Genomic DNA, 20,527 nt, shown 5'->3' on the forward strand with positions numbered 1-20,527 from the left:
AACTAAGTATTCAAGAGATAACCTTGGTTTTACAAATACTTAACAATTAAGTTTCTATTGCACACATTTCTGTGACAGAAAGATAAGGTATATAGCTGGCCTATTTCTGCCCTCAAATGCTCAGAAAGAGTTCTTTCTACAACAGATTGTGTGGCCCTTGAACAGAAAAGTCTTTGGCACTGCTGGTTGCACCTAAAGAGTTTTTATTTACTGTGAAGCAAAATAAGCCTTCAAGTGTCCCTTACTTGATCTCAGGAGGTCAAACTCCCTGTCCAACAGCTCCTCCTCTGTTAGCTTGGAGAAATTGTCTTCTCCAAATGGATTCCAGCCAGACATGTCAGGTGGGTTACTCATGTTCTGTTTTGGATAACTGGAAACAGACTCTGCATCAGAGGCCCTGTAAAATTGAGAAACCTAATGTGATATTAATATAATTAAAATACATTAAACAAATAACTGTCCATGACACAGAAAGGTTAATGTAATTATTTGTGGTTATAAGGAAGCATTAATAATGGACTTTTGTTTAAATGCAGCAAGTACTGACAAAAACTGCAACAATGTTACAGTTACTGTCACTATCAGTATACTACTAATTTTTGCTTCCCTTCTGATCTCACTGTCAGTTATCCCATTCCCAACCCTTTTACTTCATATATGCCGTATACTGTATGTTCATTCTATGTAGAATGCTCATTCTGTGCTAGCCTTTAAAGTATTTCTGGTTTTGCTACAATTATTAATTGGAATTTTTCATAAAAATAAGGGTGCTTTTAAGAATCAAATCAGAGAACCACAATCATAAAACATGTCTTTACATTTGTTACTAACATCAATTGAAGATGCTTGCCTATTTGTAGAATAATGGGTGTCCAGAGCTGCACCAACATGAGCTGGAAAGGACTTAGAATGAGAGATTAAGGCTGGTGGGAACTCCTGCGGAGAGGCAAGAAATTCAGGAGAATGTTTGGGTGGTGGCAACTGCTTTGCAAGGACCTGTTGCTGTAGAAGAGCTTGTTGGTACTGCTGCATCTTGAAGAAGAAAAGTGGGAAAACTGTAAATTTTTCATAATTGTACCTCATATAGCTATTTAACAATTCATTTATTTTTTGAAAACTGATCCTCTTTATTACTACAGCAAAACGGCACCTCATATTGTTCCCTAAGAATAAAATTTCAGAAAATGCACCTCTTAACTAATATAGCATAACTCAGTCAAAGTAGCAACACAGAATCATAGAATCGTAGATTTGGAAGAGACCACAAGGGCCATCCAGTCCAACCCCCTGCCATGCAGGAAATCTCAGTCAAAGCATACCCAACAGAGGCCATCCAGCCTCTGCTTAAAGACCTCCAAAGAAGGAGACTCCACCACACTCCAATGGAGTGTGTTCCACTGTCGAACAGCCCTTGCTAGAATTACAAATCCTTTCTGTGTTTCACTAGACATCATTCCTGGCATCAGGGAATATTTTCCATTTTATAATAATAACTTGTTCTGTTCATCATCATCATCATCATCATCATCATCATCATCATCAAATCTTTATTTCTATACCGCTTTTCCTAGAAGATCAAAGTGGTTTACAAATTCAAGACAGATGTACATTACGGCATATTACAATATAAAATACAGTGGTACCCCGGGTTACGAAATTAATTCGTTCCGCGGTTAATTTCGTAACCCGAAATAACCCGGCGCATTCGTATCCCGGGGTACCACTGTACAATGGCTTTGTGTGCAGGAAGAATATGTTGGGTTTTAACCTTTAATTCCCAACTCATAGAATCATAGAATACAGTGGTACCTCGGGATACGAAATACCCAGGTTACGAAATTTTCGGGATACGAAAAAATCCCATAAGAAATAATTGCTCCGGGTTACGAATGTTTTTTCGGGTTACGAAAAAACTTTTGGTGCTTTTCGGCGCTATTTTACACGGAATCGCGGCTTTTCCCCATTAGCGCCTATGGCATTTCGGCTTACGAAGGCTTTTCGGGTTACGAAAGCGGCCGCGGAACGAATTACTTTCGTAACCCGAGGCACCACTGTAATAGAGTTGGAAGAGACCACAAGGGCCATCCAGTCCAACCCCCTGCCATGGAGGAAATCCAAATCAAAGCATCCCTGACAGATGGCCGTCCAGCCTCTGTTTAAAGACCTCCAAGGAGGGAGATTCCACTACACTCCAAGGGAGTGTGTTCCACTGTTGAACAGCCCTTACTGTTAGGAAGTTCCTCCTAATGTTCAGGTGGAATCTCTTTTGCTGTAGCTTGCATCCATTGTTCCGGGTCCTAGTCTCTGGAGGAGCAGAAAACAAGCTTGCTCCCTCCTCAATATGACACCCCTTCAAAGATTTAAACAGGGCTATCATATCACCTCTTAACCTTCTTTTCTCCAGGCTAAACATCCCCAGCTCCCTAAGTCATTCCTCATAGGACATGGTTTCCAGACCCTTCACCATTTTAGTCGCCCTCCTTTTGACACGCTTAGACATGGGTATACCACTACTAAGCAACAAAAGAAATTGTCACTCAGTAACGTAGGCTAACTGGGAGAGTAATATATAATGAAGATGTGTGGCATTTTTAAATAAAGATAGGTTATTCAGCTAGCTACACATTATACTAAACATGAAATTATTTAGAAATTAATTTCAGTAACTATAAAAGTTACACAGTTAAAAATTGTTACACTAATGCAGTATGAATTCCAGGGTAAAATTAAGAGTAGCAGATTCTACAACTTAAGAACATGGAAAGAATCATGTTAGATCAGATCAAAGGCCCATGTAGTTCAGCATCCAATACTTTGAATTATATTTATCTATAACTAAGAGAGAGTGAACAGGCAGGCCCAGCTCCATCAGGGCTGAAGAAAGAGAGTCCTCCCTCCATGATCACTGTCATCCTTTGGCCTGTGAGGGAGTGAATAGGCAGGCCCAGCTCCATCAGGGCTAGCCTGAAGAAAGAGAGCCCTCCCTCCATGACCACTGTCATCCTTTGGCCCGTGTGGGAGTACAGGCAGGCCCAGCTCCATCAGGGCTAGCCTGAAAAAAGAGAACCCTCTCTCCATGATAACTGTCATCCTTTGGCCTGTGAGGGAGTGAACAGGCAGGCCCAGCACCATCAGGGTAGCCTGAAGAAAGAGAACCCTCCCTCTGTGATAACTGTCATCCTTTGGCCTGTGTGGCAATGAACAGGCAGGCCCAGCTTCACCAGGGCTAGCCTGAAGATAGAGGGCCCTCCTTCCATGATAACTGTCATTCTTTGGCCTGTGAGGGACTGAACAGGCAGGCCCAGCTCCATCAGGGCTAGCCTGAAGATAGAGAACCCTCCCTCCATGGTAACTGTCATCCTTTGGCCTGTGAGGGAGTGAACAGGCAGGCCCAGCTCCACCAGGACTAACCTGAAGAAGAAGAGCCCTCCCTCCATGATAACTGTCATCCTTCAACCTGCGAGGGAGTGAACAGGCAGGCCCATCAGGGCTAGCCTGAAGAAGAAGAGCCCTCCCTCCCGTCCATCTGCCTTGGTCCAGCCCTCAGAGGGAGAGATCCCACCACCATTCCCTTCTCCTTTTGTGTTGTGTCTTTCAGATTGTAAGCCTGAGGGCAGGGAACTGTCTAATTAAAAAGAATAATTGTAAGCTGCTCTGATAGCCTTTAGGGCTGAAGGGTGGGGTATAAATACCATAATAAATAATAACTAAATAAAATAACAGCTTATCACTGGCAGTCATGTATTATTTGCTAGATGCTTATTTCATAAGCAAAAACAGAAACCATAAAAATGAGATATTAACACAACAAAGTATACCATGTCTCATTCCTTCAAGATGAAACTGCAGTAACAGCGAAAATATTTATCCATTCAGATCCACTTTATTTACACAACATTATTCAGTCTCCTTCCTGCACAATTCTTTGCTGTAGCAAATAGTTCTACAAAAATGCAGTAATTCAAATAAAGCTAGTAAAATTTATCATCAACACAATCAAGCTGATTCACATAGAGGTGAAGAAGAACAGCGACTTGGAGCAGCCTCTGACCACTCCAGTCCCGATCAGCTGGGGACCACAGCAACTACACGGCCCACTCTGAAAGCAAGCCACCGTCGTGGTCCCAAACAAGCCACTGGCAAGAAGCACTGTTTCCATGCTCTTTTTCCCAGCGGCTTCAGGCCACCTTAGGTGGCTCCAGAATGGCTTGCAGCCAATCCAAGGGCATGCGTCGTCTGCATACCCTGCCCCTGAAGTGGCTTGAAGCCACTTTTTTTGGCTCATGTGTTTTGGGCTATAGTCAATTTTGTAAATGACCAATGATTATCTTTTATCTGTCTAGCCCTATTTATCAGTTAAACACACTTAGGTTTTAAAAAAAAGTTATTAAACTTACCATGGCAGGATAGGGGTATGAGGAAGGCTGCTGCTGGTACATAGAACGCATCAAAAGCTGCTGTTGAATCATGTGTTGCTGCATTGTTTGTTGATACTGTATTTAAAAAGTGAAAGATTTTCATAAATCATGAGTATCACCTAATTAATTAAGTAAAATTACAACAAAGTGCCCTTCTAATCTCTTTAGACTCAAAATATTTTAAGGTAATTGCTTAATATTATGTAAGTGGAACCTTAAATAAAGTACATGAAGAAGATATTATAATACTTCAAGCTTTTCCATACTTGGGCTCAATCATCAATCAGAGCAGAGATTTCAGTCAAGAAATCAGAAGACTTGGAAGAGCAGCAATGAAGGAACTAGACAAGATCTTGAAGTGTAAAAAATATATCACAGAACACTAATGTTAGAATGGTCCATATCATTGTATTCCTCATGTCTAGGTATGGTTGTGCAAGCTGGACAATGCAAAAAACTGATAGGAAGAAAATTAACTCATTTGAGACATGGTGCTGGAGAAGACTTCTGAGAATACCATGGACCAGTAAAAGACAAATGGATGGGTCCTAGAGCAAATCAAGCCTGAACCCTCCCTAGAAGCAAATATTACTAAACTGATGTTGTCATAGTTTGGTCATATCGTGAGAAGAAAAGACTCACTAAAAAAAAATGCTTGCTAAAATGGACCGCATATCAGATGGAGAAATTCAATCAGAAAAGCCACAGCCATGAGTCTGCAAGACCTGAGCAGGATAGCTGAGGATAGGGCAACATGGAGGCCTCTCATTCATAGGGGTATCACAGGTCCCTTAAAGGCAGTTACTTACAAAAGTATGTCACACGTAAATATCAAAATAGTTCCACACTGGCAGTTTCCAGCACTATTAAAATGTATGATGTAATTACTGTGACTTTTCCTCTTTAAGAAACCTTTCATAGTGATAAAAAGATGGAAGAAATGGTGGAACATACAAAGGTAATATAGAGGATTATGCCAACTGGACCCCTCATAAAAGTCTTTGTCTGAGGCAAGGTAAAAACTTTGTTTGGAAGTACCAAATTATACTTTTTTATATTTAAAAAGTGCCTTTTTGTTAGAATAAGCAAAACCTGACAACTGAATGTTAGGAAAACAAATTTATAGGATTTATAACATGAAACCCATTGGGTGATCTTGGGAAAGTCACATGCTCTCAGCTTTCAAGGAAGGCAATAGTAAACCTCCTCTAAACAATCTTGCCAAGAAAAACTCATTATAGGGTATCCGTAAATCAGAAATGACTTGAAGGCATACAACAGGGGTAGGCAACCTATGGCCCGCGGGCCGGATGCGGCCCAGCGAGGCCTTGGGACCTGCCCCAGCCTGGTCCTGCCGCCGACTGCCACTGGGGCCTTTGGCGTCTCGCGCGAGGGGCATGGTGGGGCAATTGTCTATAGAAACCTCAGAAACATGCATTTATCTTAACTTTTTTTTTAATATCAGCAAATTTTTTCACGTGTCCTCCATTTTTTATTTTAAAAGTGCCCTCCATTTGAAAAGTTTGTCCTACATTTGTCTCGGTTTATTTATTTATGTATTTATTTAAAAAATTGATTTAATTAATTATTTTTTGGCTTTGGCCCCCCAGTTGTCTGAGGGACAGCAACCCGGCCCCCGGCTAAAAAGTGTTGCCTACCCCTGGCATACAACACCAACAAGTAATAGATTTTTTTTTTAAGAAAAATGCTCACACTATACCGAAAATGCACTGATACCTGCTGCACATATGCATCCTGAGGGAATTGCTGTTGCTGCTGGTGATGTAAATGCAACTGCTGTAATCTCCAGTCTCCTTGCTGTAGTTGTTGTAGTACTCTGTTCTGCTGTGGGTTTGGATTAGTTCCCTGGGACAACATGCTCTCATGACTACTTCCAGGTTTTGAGGCTCCTATGATATTTTCAAAGCATATTTTCTGCTTAATGAATTTCTAGAGTCCAAATATAGAAATGTTTCTGTACATCACACAGCTAACTCAAAGATATAACTATCACATAAATGGTGAACATTTAGTTTCTATCACATTTCTCTACACATTTTGCCAGTTTTGTTGTTGTTGTTGTTAAGCTACGACATACAGCCTAAGCTAAAGAAGAAATCTCGTAAGTCTCAAGCAGGCATGTATGTCTCTATATATGCTTGTCCCAAGGACTGAAGTCTGCTACAGGGTGCTCCTTTGTTTCCCACCAGTGACAGCAATACACTGTGGGAGGTCACAGGAAAGGGCATTCTCTCCTGTGGCACTCTGGAGTATCTTCCCCTTTGAGGCTCTGTCTTCAACCCAGCACTAGGTTAAAATATAGCTTTTTATCAAACTGTTTGGTCCTGCTTTCTAAAAAAAAAAAAGTTCATGTACATGGTTTTAAACTATTTTAACCATTTTCACTTTTTATAACTTCATAAATTATTTAGTACACTTTAAGTGTGTTTAAATTATCTTTTATATAAACAAAGTAAATCAGAACCAGTGTGCTGTAGTGGTTTAAGTGTTGGTCTAGGACTCTGGAAGACCAGGGTTCAAATCCCCATTCAGCCATTAACATTATCTGCAATTTAACACAGTTCCTTAAAATGATTATCAATCCACATTTAATTTTGAATGAACAGCTGTATGGAACAGGAAAACCATAAGTAGATGATGTATTACATTTTCCATGGCTCTGTGGGGGAAGCACTCCCGATACTGTGTTGAAACAAGGCAATAAAGTATATGAAGATATTTTTACTTTGAGTCAAATCATCCAAATCTTCATTAAAAGATGGCATCTAATTTTTAAAAGCAGCAGAATACTTGCTTTTCATTCAGTACTTGAGAAGAGCAGCTTTTTTCATGCTATTAATATGAGAAGTTACCTTTTTGCCCATTGTTAAGATCACCAGGAACTGGCACTTTGACTGGTGTTGCTGAGCTCTGGATTGCTAACACACTAGAAGTGGCAGCACTTGTATTGGCCTTTGGTCTTTGTCGTGGTGCTATTGAGGTTTCTGTTGGTCCAATGGAATCTGTTATTCTAGAATGACATAAATAGGAGTCACATTTGCATTTCAGAAAGTAGTAGTAAAGAACATCCTTGTTTACCACTTAACTGGCTTCCACACATTCCTAGAATTAATTCATTCAAGAAAGCAGGCTGTCAGAAGACAGATGGAGGGTTCAGTCCCCTTGAGGCAGCCAACTGCATTTTTGTGATTGGAGAAGGCCATGCATTCAGTCCCTTCTCAGAAGCCCACTGCATTTTTGTACCAGACATGGAGAGGAATCCTACTCCCCTAGAGTAGAAACCAAGCAGACAACTGATAAATGAGGTACTTCATAGAATACTTCATCCAGCTTTCAGTTTCCCTGCATTTCACGCAGCTAAGCTGTATTTTTTTCTTTTTATTTAACATTCTCCCAATTAACAATACAACTTTATGGTTATACCATATATTATCAAATCATATTATATATAAATAATTTATGTATTTAAGTTTATTCATCTACTTTTTATTGATAAGGCTTTTGGCAAACAAAGAAGAAAGTACTCTATCCTCATTTATTCTCAAGAGTAAAAAGGAGAGCTAGGGTCTTATTACAAGTTACTTTGTGACTCTTTAAAAATAATGTAACAGTTGGTAACATCAGTATTTACTTAGTATAAAGAGAAATGTTTACTTGTTACTTCAAAAACATTTATTGAATGTCACTTTGGAAGACTGGGGTGGGTTGCTTTTTCAAAGTGATCTTTTTTTGCATTACCAAAAGCATTAAAATCCTAACATGTTAGTTACACTAGTGACACGTCATTATGAACAAATACCAAGACATTTTTTGTATAAAACGTTAAACAACACCAATGCATTATTTTCGTTTTAAAAAATAACATTCCAGGCCTGGATAAAAATAAACATTTTTGCAGGTCAATAACTTTGTGTGAACAATTCATATTAAGCAGCACAAGTTTCTCTAAATGACCCCACCTTATAATTCTTGTTTAGAAGTTGTTTGTTCAATTTTACCTCCTATATTCTCTCATAATGCACAAGAACCACAAGAGGGGGCTTGTGAAACATTCCTTCCAAAACAAATAGAATGATTAAATATTCTTAATGTGCCATTCATAACATATTTATCATAAAAGTTAAATTTATTGAGTACACACTAATGTACACTTATGTTTACATCGAAGCAAATAAGTGTACAAGGAATAAATGAATGGCAGGTTGTTTTAACTGCACATGCTTAATTTTACAAAACTACTGAGTAACTCTTTAAAGCGTACATCAGTACAAACTTTGACTAACAATATCTACTGACAACATATGCACCACTCCACAGTTTCTGAGTTTCTGGTCTACTTTCCAAACTGGGAACGATGGGGTGAAACAGACAGGCATGAAGGGGCAGCTTGAAACCATCCTGCCTTGGGGCCACAGCAAGCACACGCCGTGACCCCAATCTACCAAGAATCTGGCCCAAATAGGATCTGAAAAGATCCACTTCTATTTGGGCTAGGTTTAAGGTACCCCGCCACAGCCCCAGAGTGGTTTCCAAGTGTGTGGCGTCTAAACGCCATGCCCCCAAGATGTATTAAAGCCGCTGCCATCTGATTTACTGGGCGGCTTCAAGACATCGGGGCATGTGATGTCTAAACGCCATGTCCCCAAGCTGCCAAGAAGCCAGCTTTTAGAGCTATCTGTGCAGGCCCTAGGTTTATCTAGCTGTCACTTGGTCCTGTCATTCCAAAATGGTGCATTTTGTCTTTATTTTCCCCTAACTGGAAGTTTTGTCCTTCTTATCATAAAGTATGCCTAAGAATTCCACAACATGCTATATTCATCTGCCCATTTTTATGTTTAGACTTTTGATTTAAAACTAAGAATTTTGACATTATCACATCTTTAAAGTGAACACAAGGCAATTTAAAGAGTTGGCATTTTAAGCCAGAAAGTAAAGTTCTAATGCTTGGCATTCCAAAGAAACTAAAAGTACACAAAATTTCAGAAAAATTAATTCACTCACCTAGCTTTTATTTGGCTTTTCTTAGCAGCTGCCTCACTAGCAGTCAAGGGCTCAGGAAGTGTTGAAGGAAGAGGAGAGTTCTTGGGAAAACAAGATATTATGTGTTACTAAGTACTGTATGTTTTGGGGAAGTAAAATAAAACACTAATAATAAAGACTAAGCAAACTAATAGCAAACTCAGTTCAGTATATCAGTCACGATATGGCCCAAACAACAACATCCATCAACAAGAAGGAAGCATCAGCAGTGTGAGAATTTGAAGATCTGTAGAACCACAAACTTTAGGGTTTTTATATAAAAACACCTACTGGGGAAGAGGTGCATAAAATATTTCAAAAAACACTTGCCATGTTCAGTGGCTATAGAACACTGAGTGACTGCCAAAGAAAATTCACAGAAATCTAGAGAAGATAGAAGATACAACTGGATATCTCAGAAAATGGTATGGCTGGCTGAAACACTAAACAGGAGCACACCATACTGAAACATTGTTGTAGCTGAACATCACATTAGCTATGCGTTTCCTGCATTGGTAGGGGTTAGATTTGAAAACTCTTGGCATCCCAACTCTACAATGTTATGAAGAGACGTGACACATCTTTGCATAAGGCAGAGTTCCAAAAGTTAGTTGTTGTCGTGTATTTCAAATTTTGTCTGACTTATTTGGATGCTGAGGCAAACCTATCAAAGGGTTTTCTAGGCAAGATTTGTTTGTGGGGATCAGTTGCCATTGCCTTTCTTTGAGGCTGAGAAAATGTGACTTGCCCAAGGTCACCCAGTGGGTTTCTATAACTGAGTGAGATATCCATACCCTGGTCTCCAGAGTTGTAGTACAATACTCAAACCGCTACACTACAGTGACTCTTTGCCTAAGGCTAGGCTTATCTTATAGATTATGCAGACTACTGACTCTATTTCAAGGGTGATGGTCTAAGGGCAGAAGCTTTATACCCAGTATGATGGAAACAGCATTTTAATTCTATAACCCAGAACAAAACAATTGAATTGATATGCAAAGGAAGACATAGAGTTGGATCCAACCATAACAGACAATCCACTGGGACCAAAGTATAACTAATAGTTGGAAAGCTTCCCTTGGTCAAAAGGTGTACATGCTGTCATGTGAGCATCCAGTTTTACAGAAAAATGGGGATGGGGTTGAAACCTTGCACTAAATACTGCAAGTATGCTGTCCAGCACTAAAGAAACTGTATCTATTTAAAGTCACCTGTGTAAATTCAGAAAGAGTAATTTTTTTAAAGGTCAAACATTAACTGTCATTCCTTGGAATACCCAGAAAAATATTTACTGTAACAATTCAAAAACATTGGGACTTACATTAATGTTTGATAATGGACAGTCCTTTTTGGCAAGTTTAAAGGCAAAATAAGATACTTGAAAGATATCAGGTCTTCGTTCTTGATCTGGTTCAAGCATGTATCCTGTGGATTACAGCAAATTAAGTTTCTAACAAGAAGCAAGAAGTTTGAACTTAGAATAAAAATACCATTAAAAATAAATTATTCAAAATTTTGCTATGTATGGAATTAGTTGACTCCATGTCTGATTAGAAGTTAAGTGGGGGCTAAAGGTGGTTTCATTAATTTTTCCTAGGTGCTACTACTTAGACTATTTCCAAATAAATCCCTGGGCTGTAGCAGTAGCTGAAAAGTTTTGTATCACTTTCATCTGGCAAGAAAACCACAGCCTTTCGATTGTCATTCATGCCTTTGATCATTTTAAGACTAGATCTTCCCTGTGGTCAGACACCAACAAAATACAGCTTAAGTTGAATACCTCTGAAAAATGCATAGCGATTCAGCATCTCAACTCAGTTGCTAAACAGCAGATTCAAAATACCTAGTTCTGTAGCAGACTGAGAGCTCATGCAGATCCTTTAATACAGATATAATATGCATGTTGGAAAGCATTGCTACTCAAAGTGGTGACCCCTGAGCCAGCCATCAGCTGTCAGTATACAGAGAGTTTCCAAGAAAGAAACAGATGTAGCCAATGAGAAGAAATATGGTACTGGTCCTTTACACACTGGGAAAAAATGCCAGTCCCCCATACAGGATAGCCTGAGAAGCACCAAAATTTACTATTTTATTTAAGGGATGCCATTTTACTATGCCACTATATTTAATGGGACTTGAACATCCATGGATTTGGTATCCACAAGGTCCTAGAATCAAACCCCAGCAGATACCAAGAGCCCACTATACTCCAATACACCTGAAGAGACCATGGCCTGTTACAGACTGCCAAAATAAAACTGCTTCGGGTCTCTTTGGAGGTATGCTATTTAAATGATGCATGGGTCCTAAGAGTCCGGAGGTCGTGCCAAAGCCACACTCCATTCCTAATCACTGGAGTGCAGCTTTGGTGCAGCTTCCGGATTCTTAAGATGCATGCATCATTTAAATAGCATTCCTCCAAAGAGACCCGAAGCAGCTTTATTTTGGCAGTCTGTAACAGGCCCAAGATTCCTTGTCACAACCTAACCACTTTACAGGAAGTTTAAGGTCAAAGTTGCTTCAACTACTTACTTATCAAACAATGTATACCATAGGAGTAACGTGAATTGTCTGGGATGGTAAAGCTTCCATCACAAATGGCAACCTGACTCTCACCAAAGGGAAGTGTGAAGAAACAAAGCTTATATAGCAAACAGCCAAGGGCCTATGGAAATGAAATATATTGTCAACAAGAAAGACACTGACATCAGTATGAAATCAGAAGTATTTGGTTATAAAAATAATTGGTAAATTATTTAGAAATCAAAAACCTGATTTTTAATCCTATCACAGAATTCAAGCTAATTAATAAAATATTTCAAAGCCCACTAAATAAATGTAAGCCATAACAAACTGTTAAAATGTGTTTAAGAATACTTTCTTTGCTAATCTGATAGCTTCATTTAATACTTGTGATGTTGATGAACTTCAACCAATCATGCAATTATATAAGAAAGAATCTCTCGTCAACTTTTATATCATTCCTTATTCATTACAACAGAATTTTATAAAACCAATCTTGCAACTTTCTGGTACATGGAATCTTTGTAAAGATACTAATTTCCTTACTTTTTTTTAACTGCAAATATGCAACTGAATTACTAACAGAGTACTTTCATCTTATCCTTGCTACAAAATATTGGACTGTACCCAAACATGCACTTCAGTGAATTGAGTTTTTGGAACAAGATTAAATAGTAAGTTAGTATTGTTCTTTATTTAACAAAGTAACTTATTTTACACCTTGTCTAGCAAAATGAAGTCATGATCTATGTCATGCATTACATTTTTATTCATTTATAGAGCCTTAACTAATCACTTGGCTTGAATCCAGATTGTCATACTTAAGTAAATCTACTGAAGTCAAGTCTAGTCCATTTGTGACAAAATGTGGATTCAATCACATGTTTAGAATCATAGAGTTGGAAGAGATCACAAGGGCTATCCAGTCCAACCCTTCAACATATTTATTTCACTGAATCCTTTTTTACTACTCTCTACAGTAAAGTATTCCTTACCCAGATATCTGCCTTGGTAGTAATTGGTTTTCCTCCATAAAGGTTGATCATTTCAGGAGCTCTGTATGACAATGTAGTATACCTAAGATTAAATAATGGAACACATTAAATTTACTACAACAATAACTCATTTTAAGAAGACAGAATTTACTAAAATAATATTGTTGTAATATGAAAAAAACAATAACGGTAAAAAAAATATGTTGTACATTGGGCTACCTCTGTAGCAAGTTCAGAAACTTCAGTTAGTTCAAAACACATTAGCCAGATTGATTACTGGGACATCCTGGAGTGATCCCATTACACCAACATTAAAATCAACATTAAAATCACTCCACTGATTGCCAGTTAGTTTCTGGGCAAGACACAAAGTGTTGATGATTACCTTTAAAGCCCTAAATGGTTTGGGTACAGGTTATCTTCACAATCATGTCCTGCCATATAATTCAGACCATACACTCAGGTCCTCTGGTCCAGTCAGCCAGGACTATGTTGGCAACTGTCAACCAGAGGACTTTTTTCTTCAGCCATCACTTGTGGAATGATCTGCAAGAAGAGACTCAACAGCTGCATGCGCTGTCTGAATTTAAAAGAGCATTGAATACTAGTTTCTCCCAGCAGGCTCATCCAGATTATTTTTAAATTGTGAATTTTAAAGGATGAATTTTAGATGTAGATTGTTTTAATATGTGCACAACTTACTTGTCCTTTTCAATTGATGTGTGTTTTAACCAATGTGTTTTAACTGATGTTGTTCGTTTGTTAATTGTTATTGTCCCCTGCCTCGATATATGGAGAGAAGGTAAGAAATAAATATTAGTATTATTATTATGAAGGAATGGGTAGTTACAGTGGCTAATTGGGCCAAATGTTATGCCTGTAGACCTGCTATGGGCTGTACCACCCCAAAATTTGTTGAAAATCAAAATCATATGTGGCCAGAAGTATAATTCCAGTTGTGATTAGATTGGGAGTGGGTGGGAATATGATGGAGGTATGTCTTGCTGAACTGTCCATTGGTGATTCCCCCAACCCTTTTCACTAAGCAGAATGTGGAAGGGTGTCCAGGATGAACTGGAACTGTGAAAAAGACCTTAGGGCTACATGCAGCCCACAGGTTATACTTTGCCCATTCCTTTGCAGAGATTCCAATACAAATAGCAATAGCAAGTACATTTCTATACCACTTATCAGTGCACTTAAACACTCCCTAAGCAGTTTACAAAGTGTAAGCTAATTTCCCCCAACAAGATGGGAACTCATTTTAGCGACCCTCAGAAGGATGCCAGGCTGATTTGATCCTGAGCCCTGGCTGGTACTGAACTCACAACCTTGTTGTTTATGAGTAAGTGGCTGCAGTACTGGCACTTAACCACTGTGCCACCAGGGCTCTTTATTTAGAATATACTTGTTAGAATATATCTATTAAACAGCTGCCTTAAGAAACACAACTTACTTTTTAATTTCTTCTTCAACTACACTGACTCCATCTTTCTGAGGATTAAGGAATTTATTAGTGGCACTTCCAAAATCACAAAGAACATAGTTTCCACTATCATTCAACAAAAGATTCTCAACCTAAAAAAGAAAAAAAAAATGAAACACACACATACACTTTGGCAATACGTATAATTTCCAAGGAAAGTTACCATTCACTGACCTCATTAAACCAATTTGACAAATATGGTATTTCAGGTATTCACTTTTCAGTCACACTGAGGCCTAAGCTTAATTATCATTCTCAAAGGACATATATTTTAAAGGAATATGTGCATGGTTGATTAAAAGCTCCATGCTGACAAATAAATAAGATGAAATATAAATGCTATGCTAACATATTGCACATAGTACCCCTATTTTAAGTACTTCTTTCCTATTTAAAATATATGGGTAGTAATGGTGCAACAAGCAACTCAAAACCCTCTGAACCAAAGCTGGGGAAGCAAACTTTACGCCAAGGATAAGCAAGATTTGAGGATTCAATGAGGCAGACAATTCAGGTGAGGAAAAACTAGCTGACTCAGCTGCAAGTGGAAGAGTAATGAGAGCACTCTCCTGGTTTGAGACCTACCCAATTTTCCTTCCCATCACAACTGAGACTGCCATTTCTGAATCACGTCCCTATCCCCACCCCAGGTTGGGCCAGTAAATGGCAGCAACAGGAGTCATCTGGGCTTGAGAGATGTGGAAGAAGGAGATGGATACAGGGCTGTGGGTTCATAGCATTATGTTCTACAAACATGATGTAGAATCTCAACCAATGACATTCTTTTAGAGGCAGAACAACATCTACGTAAGATATTCAGAATCCAAGCAGCTAAATTCTGAACTAGCAGAAGGGTCCACACATTCTGTAGGACAACCTCATGTATACTATATTATCAGTCTCTAATCTAGGGGTTTCCAGGGGATGGGATCACTGCAAACAGGGGTCACTGCAAGCAAACCAAGATTTGCAAGCCAGTGTTATACTCTTAAGCCACTAGTAAAAGCTAACAAGTGATTTGAGTGACTGGACAATTTGGTCTCTAGTAACAATGGGCCTGAACTGACAGGCCAAAATAAAGCTGCTTCAGGTCACTTTGGAGGTATACTGTTTAAATGACACACACATCTTAAGAGGCCAGAAGCTGCACCAAAGCTGCGTTCTAGTCTTTAGGACTGGAGCATGCCTTTGGCATAGCTTCCAACCTCTTAGGATGCATGCAGCATTTAAACAGCATACCTTCAAAGTGACCCGAAAAAGCTTTATTTTGGCCTGTCTGTTCGGGCCCAATATTGGATCAAGAATTCCAAACTGCACTCCTGCTCTTTTATAGAACGCAAACCTCCCAAAACAAACCAATAAACTTGAATAAACTTGAATATCAGCTACACAGATCAGGGAAGCACACACTCACACTACCTCTGTATTAAAACTCAGCTTCATTTTACTGGACCTTACATACATACACACATACATACACTCACACTTCTAAGTCCAGACAATTCAAGTTCTCCATTGTCTTATCTGATTCAGATCAAACTGAAGAAGGCTACTATGTGCCTCATTCACAGCAGTGGTATCCACTGGCGTTTTGTTCCAGGACCCCTGCCCCTATGGATATCAAAATCCATGGATGCTGATGTCCCATTAAATACAACAGCATAGTGAAATGGTCACCCTCCTACAAAATGGCAAAAATCAAAGTTTTGTTTTGTTTTTTGGAATTTACATTTTTGAGTATTTTTAAGCCATAGACAGTTGAATCGGTGGAAAAGAAACCTGTAGATACAGAGGGCCATCTGTAATACAGCTTCCTATTATTTGCAGTTTTAAGTACCCATGGGAGCTCTTGGAGCATATCCCCATTAATACAGGGGTCAGACTGTACAATAGCCTCAGTTTAGTAATCTTGGCTTCTGGGACAGTTCAGGCTTGAGTTGTTCTAGGTCCCATTTATATGTCTTGAATAGACCATGGAATCCACGGAACTCTTTCTCTAGTATATTTCAAATGTTGATTTTCTCTCTATCAGTTGACTTTTCTCTGTATCTTTCACAAACATACATAGAAATAGGAAATACAATAGCATGGACAATCCTGACTTTAGTATTCAATTGTACATCATTACACTTCAGGATCTTATGCAATTCCTTCATAGGTGCCCTTCTAAGGGTAGAGTCTTCTGATTTCTTTACTGCAGTCTCCATTCTGATTAATGACTAAGTCAAGGTATGCAAAATCTTGAACTATTTCAATGTCTTTGTCATCTGCTTTAAATAATCTGTTGGCATTATTTTTGTTTACTTAATGTTCATTTGTACACCTGGCTTTGCACTTTCATCCTTGACTTACTTCAGTAATCATTCCAAGTCTGTTGTTTTCTGCTAGTAGCATGGTGTAAACTGCATATATTAAATTGTTAAGGTTTTTTCCTCCACTTTTCATACCTCCTTCCTCCAAGTCTAATCCTGCTCTATGTATATGATCAACATACAGGTTAAACAGATAGAGTGATTAGAAGAAAACAGAAATCAAATAAAATAAATGTTAATTCTTATTTAAAAACAGCAAGGATTCCACTCAAAAAAATTTTAACTCACCTTCAAATCTCTGTGAACAATAGGAGTTTTGCACTGATGCAGCCTAGCAACAGCTTCACAGGCATCACAAAATATCCTTAACACTTCTGGCTCAGTAAAGCCTGTCTGCAGTCTCTGGTTCATCTGATTCACTACCTGTCCCGCTACAAAAATATATATAGAAAATACAATAATGTTTTAAAGAAGTCTTAACAAGCTGAATCTGATAGAAGTCTGTATGTTCAGAAAATGTCTAATTATTCAAAACTCTTAAAATGCAATCTATGTTCAAGGTACAGGAAGACCACAATATGAAAATAATATGGGAACAAGCAACCATGAGTAGTATGGCTTATGGTGTAACAAGAAAACTGAATCAAAGAATTCTGCAAGATAAAGCTGTCCATTTCCTCTGTGGTCAAATTACAACTATAAAATTAATTTACAAAGGGGTATCCACATCCATCTGCTGAAGTAGAAACAGAGATCTAAGGGGCTAAACAAACTGGCTTGAAACACCAGCATGGGGGTGTGGGTTTTTGATGCCACACGCTCTGATGCTGATGCCATGCCACATACCCAACCGCATGGCAGGGGGCATTACAGCATTCTGTTGGTGCAGTGTTTAGACACCCAAAGGGGTGCCAAAAAGTCGCTGCAGCAACGGCACCTTTGGAGTGGCATTTTGCCATTCTTTTTAGTGCTGGCAAAGCACCCAGTCAGGGCTGCGGCACATGGTTGCCTCAGCCCCGATCCAGCAAAGAAAGGGGCGCTGGGACACTGCTCCAAAAGGGGTGGTCTATTTTGCCCCTTAGTCAGCTTAAAGATTAGCAAACTCATTATAACATGGGTTTTCATGTATTATAGCCCACTTGATGCATCTAATGAAGTGAAATCCACAAAAACTCATGCTGTAGCCCATAGGACTTTGCTGTTTTTGCTATTAATATTAAGAAACCATTGTCAACAAATGATGTAAAGTCAGCTGGTCAACAACACATTTTGGCAGTTGAATGAAGAAGAAAATCAAGAGACTTCTGGGGAGAAAAAAATCAAGCAAAACTAGATTACACAGATTTCAATGATGAAATCTGAGCACATCCTGAATCGGAATGACTGAAGTGAAACAAGACTCATATGGCTTGGCCTATCTCTTTAAAATTGGGCACTTCTTTTTCACAAAATACTTCTGACTGCCAGGGCTCAGCCTGGCAAAACTAACCATTATCAATGTAGCTATGAAGATCAATCAACATCATCTCCATTAGTAAGCACTACATAGACAATGTAACAATAAAGGAGGCTCTAAGTATATTATTATTCTATCATATTTTTAATAATGCAGAAGGAAAGGTCTCAATCATATTGAGCTGCATGCAATCTAAAATTTAATAAAGAGAAAATAGAGGAGAGGAAGGGAAGTAGAGGAAGCAAAAACAGTGAAAACAACATGACTGCTCCAACTATAAAGGCATAGACAGACTCCCTTGTAGCGGAAGATTTGACACATTAAAGTACATGTGAAGTTGAAGGCTTTCATAGATGGCATCCATAGTTTTTTGTGAGTTTTTTGGGCTATGTGGCCATGTTCTAGAAGAGTTAATTCCTGAAGTTTTGTCGGTTCCTGATGTTTTTAGGTCTTTAAATAATATGCATTCTCTGATGATGCCAGCCACACAGATGCTGGCAAAATATCAGAAATAAACTCTTCTAGAACATGACAACATAGTCCAAAAAACCCACAAAAAATATTAAAGTACATACATAAATACTATTCAAGCTTACAAATTCAGATTGAATGTTTCATTTTAAAATAAAGGTATATAAAGATACACCCCAGATTTAAAGTTATATACCAACTTCCCTTCAACTGAAACAATCTCCTAGCATGAACTAAGAAGCAATGAGAGCAACTATGGGTTTCACAGCCATTATCTATTGCCTGTGTTGAATTATTAATCAACAGAATTGTATAATGCTTACTTAGAACATTATGCCAATTTAAAAGATATTCTCTATAGCACAATCATGGGTGGCCACCTTTTCAATGTCTTCAGCAATGGCTTCTCCAACTACTTCTATACAACCAGTTAAAGATAAAAGAGCTCTCACCCTGTGAAAGTGACTTTTTTTCTTTGTTTTAAACAAACCAATTTCCTCACACTGATGGTGTATAGGCTTTTCGATAAGCAAAGGAAACTGGTCAAGGCAGAACAATAGCAAAAGGCACTTCATTAGTTGGTGAGTGGAAGCTCTTTTCTTTTTTCCTTTTTTGGGGTCTTTAAATAATATGCTTTTTAGACAACTATTTGCAATGAAAAAAGGTTTACTTACCACGACAGTATTCCATTAATATGAGCACCTCCCACACATTATCATTAACAGAATTGACAGCACAGTCCAAATACCCTACAATGTTCTTGTGCCCAGACAGTTCTTTCTGAAAAACAAAGAAGACTTGAGTGTAAAGGATAAAGAAACTTGCAGCTAAAAAAGGTTTGAAAAAATAGGAAAATATAGTCACAAAATGAAATACAATATACTTAGGTTTACACAGGAAGTCCAAGTACAGGAAATCCTTCAAGACATCATGCAAAATTAATCTTATCCAGCCTGAAAGATGTAGATTTAAAACTTTAAACCTCCTTTTAGTCTCATAGGAATTTTTAAGAAGTTAAAACTATATGCCCAAATTTGTGCGATAACCGAGATGCCACATTGAAAATTGTTCTACAGACAGGTCCAGGATCAGAAGACATTTCAATGAAATTACTATTCAAAGAGATCCGTATGATTTGTTGCCTTTATGGTGTGTTGTCTATTAATAACAAACATTCTAGTTTTAATACTATCATAATTTAGAGATTTTTTAAAACACTTTTAGGTGGCCCTCACAGGTGGCCATCACATTTGAAATGTTTTTAACTAGAGGAGTGAACTACAGAGCAATCCCAGGACAACAGAATCTTCTAATGTACTTGCTACACATTCTAAAACACTGACCCCACCCCCAAACGTCTTTAAACAATTTAAAAATAAAAAGCATATACATTAAATAGAAATATAATCACAAAAGGAAAACAATTCACTTACCATTATTGTTATTTCTCTTTTGCAGACATTGAGGTCAGGCACATTATTAACATACATTCGTTTCAATGCACACCGGACTCCACCATGTGTACGCACAAGAAGCACTGTGGAAAAGCCACCTGAAATAATCGAATAAATTTTATTCAACAAGTAAGACCATCTATTTAAAATTTACTATTTACAAAATTTAATATTTAAAAAGGCTGCATCTTATCACTCTACCTGTTCAACTTATATGCAGACCATATTGTAAGGAAAACAGGCTTGGACACAGAAGAAGGAGAAGTGAAAATAGGAGGAAGGAATATCAACCATCTGAGATATGCTGATGATAGCAGAAAACCTCACAGACCTTAAACAGTTACTAAGGAAGATCAAAGAGGAAAGTGCAAA

At 38.3% G+C, this 20,527-nt stretch overlaps 1 protein-coding gene across 1 annotated transcript in view; it reads right to left on the minus strand.

The window, feature by feature from the left end:
* Window positions 1–20,527, minus strand: part of BMP2K (BMP2 inducible kinase) — a 60,852-nt gene that overhangs the window by 23,623 nt on the left and 16,702 nt on the right. Inside the window, exons 2-14 of the mRNA XM_042468087.1 lie at window positions 20,135–20,253; window positions 19,376–19,481; window positions 17,063–17,205; window positions 14,433–14,554; window positions 12,977–13,058; window positions 11,991–12,123; window positions 10,780–10,883; window positions 9,441–9,520; window positions 7,292–7,449; window positions 6,156–6,328; window positions 4,398–4,493; window positions 851–1,032; window positions 246–397 (exon numbers count right to left, since the gene is read on the minus strand). Of these exons, the coding sequence (XP_042324021.1) occupies window positions 246–397; window positions 851–1,032; window positions 4,398–4,493; window positions 6,156–6,328; window positions 7,292–7,449; window positions 9,441–9,520; window positions 10,780–10,883; window positions 11,991–12,123; window positions 12,977–13,058; window positions 14,433–14,554; window positions 17,063–17,205; window positions 19,376–19,481; window positions 20,135–20,253 (1,650 nt within the window). The remainder of the gene's footprint in view (window positions 1–245; window positions 398–850; window positions 1,033–4,397; window positions 4,494–6,155; window positions 6,329–7,291; window positions 7,450–9,440; window positions 9,521–10,779; window positions 10,884–11,990; window positions 12,124–12,976; window positions 13,059–14,432; window positions 14,555–17,062; window positions 17,206–19,375; window positions 19,482–20,134; window positions 20,254–20,527) is intronic.

The sequence above is a fragment of the Sceloporus undulatus genome, chromosome 5, assembly GCF_019175285.1.
Source record: "Sceloporus undulatus isolate JIND9_A2432 ecotype Alabama chromosome 5, SceUnd_v1.1, whole genome shotgun sequence".
Lineage (NCBI taxonomy): Eukaryota > Metazoa > Chordata > Lepidosauria > Squamata > Phrynosomatidae > Sceloporus > Sceloporus undulatus.